The 10,251-nt window shown below is 45.0% G+C and overlaps 1 protein-coding gene across 1 annotated transcript; it reads right to left on the bottom strand.

Annotated features, from left to right (window-relative positions):
- Positions 1-4,902: 4,902 nt before the first annotated feature.
- hoxb5a (homeobox B5a) lies at positions 4,903-9,488 on the bottom strand. The gene is made up of 2 exons (XM_080447464.1): positions 8,517-9,488; positions 4,903-5,572 (listed from the first exon to the last, which is right to left on the bottom strand). Exons 1-2 carry the CDS (start codon positions 9,289-9,291, stop codon positions 5,325-5,327), a joined length of 1,023 nt encoding a protein of 340 aa, XP_080303590.1. The 5' UTR covers positions 9,292-9,488; the 3' UTR covers positions 4,903-5,324.
- Between the last annotated feature and the right edge of the window lie 763 nt (positions 9,489-10,251).

Raw genomic sequence — 10,251 nt, 5'->3', positions numbered from 1 at the left:
GTGTGTGTGTGTGTGTGTGTGTGTGTGTGTGTGTGTGTGTGTGTGTGTGTGTGTGTGTCCTTGTCACCCATTTTGCGCATGAGCGGTGCATTTGCTTGTTGCTCTAACATGTTGACATAACGCTGGTGTAATTCTCTCTGCTTTGCATCCATTTGGAAGCATGTACAAGGTTGCCGCGCGCGCGAGCGTGGAGCGCATATGGAACAGATATGGTGATGTTTAAAAAAAATACATACAATAATACAACCATGAAATAAGATCCCAGAAACTGTATAATAAGTCATTCCACTGAAACATATTTTTTCATGTGTTTTCACACACCCTCAAGTCCAAAGACAAAGACAAGTGCTTTGTGTGAATGAGAGACCCCGGCCTGGTGTATCTGATACCAGGCATTACGCAGTAAATACGCACATTACGCACGCATTACGCACGGGGATAAAAGGCCGTATTCACTATCCCAACACTCCAATCTGTCCATATTGTGTCAGATAGAGGCTGCTATAGTTTACTGTTACACCCGCTGTGATGCGGTATATACCTGCGGGCACACGCGGTTCAAGGGCACTGCTGCTATTAGTGCGAACACACAAACACACACACACACACACACACACACACACACACACACACACACACACACACACACACACACACACACACACACACACACACACACACACACACACGCACACACGCACAGTAGTCTCCTAGATGTCAGTGACAGCGGCCGGATAGTTAAAATATCTCAAATATAGCGGGTTCCCAGCACTCAGCGAGGCCATCAATACCACACTACATGTACCACTGGATGAGTGACACCATAATTACTACACGATTCAGAGCTCTCTCTCTCTCTCTCTCTCTCTCTCTCTCTCTCTCTCTCTCTCTCTCTCTCTCTCTCTCTCTCTCTCTCTCTCTCTCTCTCTCTCTCTCCCCCCCCCTTCCTCTACCAGTGTAGTGTTAAGGTTAGTATTGAAGGACTTACTGTGCGCTACGGGTCGCTCCAAACTCTTTTCCAGTGGTTTTCCTCCTCTGGGATAATAATAATAAAAACCAGCGGTACAACCTGCCAGCTCAGGCCGGGTTTCCATGTGTATCCGTCGGTATAAAAAAAAAACAGTCCTTGCCCCGGTGTGTAGCTTATTGTGGCCTGTTGTTCAGCCTGGTCTTTCTTTCTCTTTCTCTCTCTCTCTCTCTCTCCCTCTCTGTCTGTTCTCTCCCCTCCTTCTCTGCGGTCTCTCCTCTCGTTCTTCTCTCGCTGACCCCTTTAGAATCCCCCGCGACGCCGTTAAACCGTCACTTGCATTCTAGAATGTTGAAATATATAGAACGTTGTCAACTCCCCGAGACCATAAAACTAACTTTATGGACCCCACGTGACCCGCGGGGAGCCAGTGAGAGGTATCAGAGGCCCCGGCCCGGGTTTTTACGATCTACAACTTGGAGATAAAAAACGCTCATCCTCGTTTGACATGTAAATGTCATCGAGGCAGAAAAACCTATAGTTTGACCCAAAGAGGGTATCCAGCTTAGAAACTATTTGGACACCGCACCGAGGGGACGTGTGTTTGGTGTCTGTGTGTGTGTGTGTGTGTGTGTGTGTGTGTGTGTGTGTGTGTGTGTGTGTGTGTGTGTGTGTGTGTGTGTGTGTGTGTGTGTGTGTGTGTGTGTGTGTGTGTGTGTGTGTGTGTTGTGTTGGGTGTTGGGGACAGGCACTTCGTTGTGGGACAATATCTAAAACATAAATAAGTTATAGGACCCGAACATAGACTATGCACCCGAACCCGCGGCTCCGGTCCAGAACACAGCGGTAAGTTTAAAAGTTCAGCCGCTTGTTTACAGATGCAGGGTGGAAGTCTTCTGGAAGGTAAACTCATTTGACGGGAGGGGCCTCCGTTTGAACGGAACCAAAGGGAGATCATTAGAGAAAAGTGAGCAATTTGTTTGATAGTTTTGAATTAAGATCGAAATCGGCCGCGCTGTGTGTTCTGTGTGTGTTGTGTGTGTGTGTTGTGTGGTGTGTGTGTGTGTGTATGTGTGTGTGTATGTGTGTGTCCTGTGTGTTCTGTGTGTGTGTGTGTGTGTGGTGTGTGTGTGTGTGTGTGTGTGTGTGTGTGTGTGTGTGTGTGTGTGTGTGTGTGTGTGTGTGTGTGTGTGTGTGTGTGTGTGTGTGTGTGTGTGTATGTGTTGTGTGAGTGTGTGGCTGCAGGTTTCGTAAAAAAAAGCAACATGTTTTGAGTGGTTTTCTAAATATGATGTTGTTTATGTTATTGATGGAAATCATAAAGTACACATTAAGGCTTCCTGATATGAGCGCCATTATCTGACAGCTTCTTATATGGACAGAACGACTGGTTTGGATGTCATTACGCGTGTTGGTATCCTTGCGCGTAATGGCGCATTTTTATTTTGCACTCATACTGTTTGACATCCTTATATAGATCTGAGACGAGTTTTCTGAGTAAAATATTGATTGCAACCAGTTTTAGTTTTAGTTTTTTGACACGCTTCATAATTCCTCAACTGTGGCCTGACCTTAGCACACAGTAACATCATCAGTGTTAATGTATCTATTTGTATCTCCGCCAGTGCACACATGTAACCAAATAGACCCGCTACATATGCATTTGGTTACATTTGTTCACGAGTCATGATTTCACTGTGAAAATGATTCTTAATTAATCTTCTGTATAGACATTAAAATGTGTCAAATGGTGAAATCAGGTAGAATCTGACAATTACTCAGGAAAGCAACATATCCACCTGACTCACATCAGAACTTGTGAAAACACGTTCTGTCCCGGGACAGAACTGTTTTAACCCGGGTTAGATATGGCTGGCCTGTGATGTTTTTAACCCAAGTTACATGGTTAGAAAGGTAGTTTTTAACCCAAGTGATTGTTAGACATGTAGATTTTAACCCAAGCTAAGAGCTATGGTTAGAGGTGTAGGTTTTTAACCCTGGCTATAGATATAGGTCGTTTTTTAACCCAGATTCAGACAGGTAGAGAGGAGTCCAGCATCATTGGTCAAAGTATGAGGAACTTTATTTTTTTACTCCAAGAAAGAAAGGCTACAAACAGATACAAAGAACAGCTTATTGGCAAAATGCTGACACACACACACACACACACACACACACACACACACACACACACACACACACACACACACACACACACACACACACACACACACACACACACACACACACACACACACACACACACGCAGCCCCAACAATGTAGCCAACATGGTTCACGTTTAAAAATGTCAAATATTTGTACATCCCTTCTGGAACATGATATGATCCATTAATAATAATTATAATAATTATAACAACAACAACAATAATAATATACAATTACCTTTTTTTTTTATAGCAGATGTACACATGAGAGTATGAAATCCAGACAGTAAATGGTTCCACTTCACTTTACAACTAATCAGACCATGTCATTATATTCATGTATTAGCCTATGAAATCATTGTAGTTATTACAACATTATCAATACAACTGCAACTGGGACACTAAATAATACTTTTACAATGTGGGAACTCTTTTATGAGGATATTATGTATTGGACGTGTTTTTATAAGTGGTGAAAAAGTATTTACTCAAATACTGGAGTATTTTACTTTGACTCCATTACACCTCAGGGGGAAATATTATACTTTTACTCCACAACAATTATTTGAAAACTTTAGTTACTAGTTACTTTGCAGATATCAATTATTATATTATATAACTTACATTAACCACTTTTTAGCCCTATTTAATACCTATAGGCTATTTGAAAATCGCCGATCTATAAGCTCACAAAGCTTGTAGATCTGCTATTTTCAAACATTTTAGTAGGTTTACTTATACTTTTGGTACTTTAAGTATATTTTGATGCCAATAATTTTGTACTTTACTCAAGTAACATTTTTGAACACAGGCCTTCTACTTGTAACAGAGAATTTTTATATTGTGGTATTGCTCCTTTTACTTAAGTAAAATATCCACCACTGTTTTTTATAAGTGCTATAGGTTATCACTGTGTATTTTCAGATTGTATTGTATTGTATATTTTGTTGATGAACTTGTGTGCTTGTAGAATCGGTTTGATCAAGTGTTTACATTGCAGTCGCGTGTACTTTGAGTACATTTGCTTAGAGTATATTTACTCTGACTGAGTGCATTTCCTGTGGACTTGGAGTATAGGGCTCACGGACAGGTCACAGGTCATAGGGTCAAAGTTCGCTGTAAAGTGAAGGTTCAACCAGAAACCTTTCCGTCTCTGAGTCTCCTCTGAGGCGAAAAAACTCAAAGGAAAAAAACAAACAGATATTTGAAAACATTTGAAACGACAAAACGAGGATTCCGTTCATGGTACACAGTTATAACTTATACCCACGGTGCATGGCGCGAGAACATGTCTATAGACCAACACGCACACGAGAGAGAGAGAGAGGGAGGGAGAGAGAAGAGAGAGAGAGAGAGAGAGAGAGAGAGAGAGAGAGAGAGAGAGAGAGAGGAGAGAGGAGGGAGAGGGAGAGGGAGAGGGAAAGGGAGAGGGAGAGGGAGAGGGAGAGAGAGAGAGAGAGAGAGAGAGAGAGAGGAGGCTCCTTTAGAAAGCTGTAAACTTAAAACCATAGAATACACGACGTTACAGGTTCGTAAATAAGTTAGAACATCGAAGCGATTCATGCCAACTTATGTCCAGAAAGCTTTTTTTTTTCCATAATAACAATTATAATAATAATAATAATATAATCACTGGACACATAAAAACAATATTCAGACAATAAAACAGCACCTGGGGGGCAGGTAGATAATAGATAGGTAGATAGTTCACTTCCACTTCCATCCTCCAAACGACAAGTACTTATTTAAAAAAAACACGACAAAAAGGATAAAACACTAACTTTGTATTTTGACAGAAGCAAAAGTACCAACAGTCAATATTCTTCTTCTTTTTTACAGTTTTTCTTTTGCGGTAAAAATAAAAAAACACCAACGAACATGCGGATAAAAAAAGTGCTGCGCTGTACATGACTGAATCATCAAGTCGATTCCAACGACCTATGTTTGGAATCTGTTGAAAACGTAGATTTTTGAATCTGTTTTGCAAATAGATATACTCTTCTTTTTCTTCTTGTTCTTCTCTTTATATTTGTCTGTTTTCTTTTAATATTTTTTCTTCCATTTCTCCTCGATTTGTTGTTTTTTTTCCTTCCATCTTTGAGCTCCAAACTCAATGACCTCGTGTTTATTAATATTATTAATATTTTTTTTTTCTTCTTCTCTTTAGTTTTTTAGTTTTTTTGTAATAAAGTCAAGGTTGGAAGGCGCTCCCGGGCGTCGCCAGACTCATGCTCTTCAGCTTGTTGTCCTTCTTCCATTTCATCCTCCGGTTCTGGAACCAGATCTTGATCTGTCGCTCCGTGAGGCAGAGCGCGTGCGCGATCTCTATCCGCCGCCGGCGCGTGAGGTACCGGTTGAAATGGAACTCCTTCTCCAGCTCCAGGGTCTGGTACCTGGTGTAGGCCGTCCGGGCCCGCTTCCCGTCCGGGCCGGTCATATCTGGATGTGGGTTGGAGGTGGAGGGGGTTAGATAAGTGGTTCTCGGACTTTTTATTTATTAATTATCATTATTTATTATATTTGTTATAAGCCATAACTCTGAGAGTGTACAAATGTTTGTACACTCTCAGAGTTACACACACTGTAAGGGTCAATTTAGAGCCCCGGGAGCCCCCCCAATTTGAGACCCATTGGGATTAGAGACCTCATTCACTCATTTTCATAGGCGTCGCTGGTCGCTTGCCGACAAGCAGTGGCGGCCGTGCTGTAGGCACAGTAAAAAGGCCACATGCCGACAAGAAGAGAATCTACAAGCGAGCACAAAGTGTAAACAACTTAGTTTAGTATCTACGACCTGTAGATATGATATATACTTCTCTACAAACAGTAGATCAGTTCTATAGGCAAGCGACAGCCGTTATGTTAGACAGAGTATATAGGCTATAAATTAACCACTTAAGCCCTATACACTTATATAGTCCTGACGAGCAATAGGAACATAGCAGAAGCAGATCTTCAAGCTCACAACTTTGGAAGATCGGATATTTTTTTTGCACTTTTCCCCAATTCCCCCCACAAATATATTTGAGGACAATTTTTGCCTATAATGACAACAAGACCCAAAGTAGGGGCACGCTGGCTGTTGTGAAAGTGGTTTTGAACATAAATGTGAACTGTATATCAACGTGAACATAATGACAGTTTAATAGACACTGAGGTTTTCACTGCGTAAAATGCGTAAAGAGGCACACTGTCTGTCTGTCTGTCTGTCTGTCTGTCTGTCTGTCTGTCTGTCTGTCTGTCTGTCTGTCTGTCTGTCTGTCTGTCTGTCTGTCTGTCTGTCTGTCTGTCTGTCTGTCTGTCTGTCTGTCTGTCTGTCTGTCTGTCTGTCTGTCTGTCTGTCTGTTATCATGACAGACTCTGTTCTTCTCTGTGGGAAAAAAGAAGCGCCTTTTATTCGAAACTTTACTGTTTTTCTTTCTTTCTCTCTCTCTCTCTCTCTCTCTCTCTCTCTCTCTCTCTCTCTCTCTCTCTCTCTCTCTCTCTCTCTCTCTCTCTCTCTCCACACATTCCTAAACTTCTCCAACACTCTCCCCGTGTCCCCCTGCCTCCCTTCGGCGGCTCCCTGACCCCCAGCCAGCGCGGCCTCCGTGTCACCTCGCTAATAAAGTCCCCGCACGTAATAAAGCTGCACTTTTCAAAGGAACAAGCGACTTCTAAAGCTTTCCTGTTCTCTCCTCTCCTTCTCCCCCCCCCCCCCCCCCCTCTCTCTCTCTCTCTCTCTCCCACTCTGCTGGGCTCTAGGGGGGTTTCTCTCCAGACAGTCTCGACCTGACAGATTTATGGGACTTTTGTGGAATTCGCTGAAATAAAAAAAAAAGAGTGAGAGAGAAGAAGCCCCGAGGAGGCACCGATAGGAGGAAAAAATCACGGCGAATTAACGACCCCACGCGCTTAAACAAACAGGCCGATGCCGCGCAATGCGCGCGCGCGCACACACACACACACACACACACACACACACACACACACACACACACACACACACACACACACACACACACACACACACACACACACACACACACACACACACACACACACACACACACCATATAATATAATATAATATAATACACACAACAACGACCGAGTCACGTCCACAACATTCAGCTGCTCTGCGTGTGATTCTGAACTGAGCCTGTAGCCTGTAGGCCTGGTGGAAAAACACTATATGGACTATATCTGTCTGTCTGACCGTCTACACACACACACACACACACACACACACACACACACACACACACACACACACACACACACACACACACACACACACACACACACACACACACACACACACACACACACACACACACCTAAATACAGACAAGTCAACTGTATACAGCCAAATTCAAAATAATCCTATCGACCTCAGTCCACTGTTAGTTACAATTGATCTGTGATGCAAACATAATTTGATGTCTGTCTGTCTGTCTGTCTGTCTGTCTGTCTGTCTGTCTGTCTGTCTGTCTGTCTGTCTGTCTGTCTGTCTGTCTGTCTGTCTGTCTGTCTGTCTGTCTGACTGACTGACTGACTGACTGACTGACACACGTCAATGCAGACAGACCGATTCCTCAAGTGTTTTCTGTATCTGTCAGTGAAAACTCCATAATATCAACACGGTTTGAAGTGAGTTTCAAGACAACTATACCAGGTTAATAAATATCAGTCTACGGTTACATTTGATGCAAAAAATAAACAGTCAAAAACTTCAAGCCGAATTCTTAGAGAAAATAATCTAATCTAATTTACAGTGATTTTCAAAATGACTTAAATAAAATAAGACGGCTAATGATCCATGACCAACTGAATTCACCCAACCGAGACACCCGAATCCAAACATATTCATAGACACTGACATGTCAAATTACTGCATTATTTACGCTGTGTTCCCAACACAAAACACATGATCAAAACAGTGATTTGAGGAAAACCGCCCTCACAACATACACAGGAATGTAAAATTAAGGCTACAATTTAAATCATAAAACAATACCTCTAATATACATTATCATATAATAACCACTGTATATTATTTAAATGTAGGGAGACAGACAGACATATTCCTGTCTTTCACGCGCAAACAAACACCAATAAACTCCGACTGTCACGAAACTCAAGTGTGGAAATTAACGCCTGTTTGATTGTCATAAAATCAGGTATATTTGTGCAGCTGTCACATAGAACAGAACCTTGCTCCTACATTATGTAGGCTACTATGGACAGATCAGAAGAACATTAATGCTCCTATAACAGTATCTACCATGGACAGAACAGAACATTAATGGTCCTATAATACTATCTACCATGGACAGAACATTAATGGTCCTATAATACTATCTACCATGGATAGAACATTAATGGTCCTAACAGTATCTACCATGGTTAATGTGGAGTTTTCTCATCCAGGGGAATATCTGTGGCGGTGCTTCGCCGCCCGGCGTGGTCGCCGTGTTCGTGCTGGAAGCTCCGGGCGGTCCGCCCTCCTGTTTGTGCCCGGCTTGGAGGTGCGCCGTGCGGGCCGACGGGTCGCCGCCGGTCCGGCCGCCGCCGTGGTGCAGCTGCTGGTGCTGCTGCGCGTCTTCGGTCTCCGACGAGCCGTCGTCCAGCTCGCTGAAGCGCTGGCCCGGCGCCGTGGCCCCGGAGGAGGTGGACAGGTTCGGGGAGCTGAGATGCTGCTGGTGGTCGGAGGAGGAGAGCGGGGAGGACGCCTTGGAGACCCCCATGATGCCGGGGTCTCCTCCTCCTCCTCCTCCTCCTCCTCCGCCGCCCGGGGACAGCAGGGACTCCGCCGCCGCGGAGGCAACGGAGCAGCTGGGCGGTTGTCTGGAGAAGCCCCGCTCCGGGGTCGGTGAGCCGTATCCCCGGGAGGAGTCTGATCCCCCGGCGGCGCTGAAGTGTGTCGCTCCTCCGGTGGATCCGCCGCCACCTCCCCCGCCTCCTCCTCCTCCTCCCCGGGTTGTGTTGCTGACCGTGAGGTCCATGCCGTTGTAGGTGTAGTAGGAGCCGGTGCCATGGTGCATGGCGGCGGCGCCGGGCTCCCGGTACGAGCCGCTCATCGCCCCGCCGCTCGGTCCATAATTTAGGAGCTGATAGTCGGGGCCGTTTGGGAAGGAGCGGCTCCCCGAGAAGGAGTTCACAAAGTAGGAGCTCATTTAGCTTGTTTTGTTGAAAACACTGAGCGGGCCTCGTGATTTGTTAGATTCCCTCTCGGTCGTTATAACGCGGCTACTTTCAACGATTTATGATGTATTAGTGAATTATAGCGGCGCTACTCACTGTACTTCTATTTAGCTATGTATGCTGCCCGTCCAAATATGGGGGTGGGGTGGCTGTGCGCGTATACGCGTGCGTGTGTGTGTGTGTGTGTGTGTGTGTGTGTGTGTGTTGGGGAGAGAGAGAGAGAGAGAGAGAGAGAGAGAGAGAGCGATAGGGAGGGAGAGAGAGGGAGGGAGGGAGGGAGGGAGGAGTGAGTGGGTGATTGGGGGGGGAGGAGAGGGTGAGTCAGTCACGTGCTTTTGTTGACCACTCGTAAATTCTCACCGATGACTTTTGGCGAGCAACTAATTCATACTGTTTGGTTTGTAATGATGACGTAGTGAGCCGAGCCGAACCGAGCCGAACCGAGCCTGGAGGGGAGAGGGGGGGGGGGGGTGAGAAGGGTTAGTTGGTAAAGATGTTGGTTCGCTGGTTCGACTCTCTCTCTCTCTCTCTCTCTCTCTCTCTCTCTCTCTCTCTCTCTCTCTCTCTCTCTCTCTCTCTCTCTCTCTCCCTCCTCCCAGCTGTGTGCAGGAGGCAGGCCGGAGGTGCAGGCTGATGATGTCAGAGCGCCACCTACTGCGGACATAATTTATTGCACTCGTCACAGAGAGAGAGAGAGAGAGAGAGAGAGAGAGAGAGAGAGAGAGAGAGAGAGAGAGAGAGAGAGAGAGAGAGAGAGAGAGGCAGACCCAGTCACTCTAAAATAGTTTGAAAGACATCAGGGTTTCAGATCCTTAATCCTTAAGGACTATAAAAATGATTTGCTCTCCTCTCCTCTCCTCTCCTCTCCTCTCCTCTCCTCTCCTCTCCTCTCCTCTCCTCTCTGTATCATTTAAACTAGTTTGTTGACCTTT

This window comes from Gymnoscopelus braueri (assembly GCF_963280865.1).
Source record: "Gymnoscopelus braueri genome assembly, chromosome: 13".
In the NCBI taxonomy this organism is placed as follows: Eukaryota; Metazoa; Chordata; class Actinopteri; order Myctophiformes; family Myctophidae; genus Gymnoscopelus; species Gymnoscopelus braueri.
This window is presented reverse-complemented; position numbering and strand designations above follow the sequence as displayed.

Bases quoted from the DNA above. Each gene is read 5' to 3' on its own strand.
- hoxb5a (XM_080447464.1), bottom strand. From the start codon at position 9,291: ATGAGCTCCTACTTTGTGAACTCCTTCTCGGGGAGCCGCTCCTTCCCA. The intron at 5,573-8,516 runs GTAGATACTGTT...ACCCACATCCAG, and splicing joins AAAACTCCACATTAACCATG to ATATGACCGGCCCGGACGGG.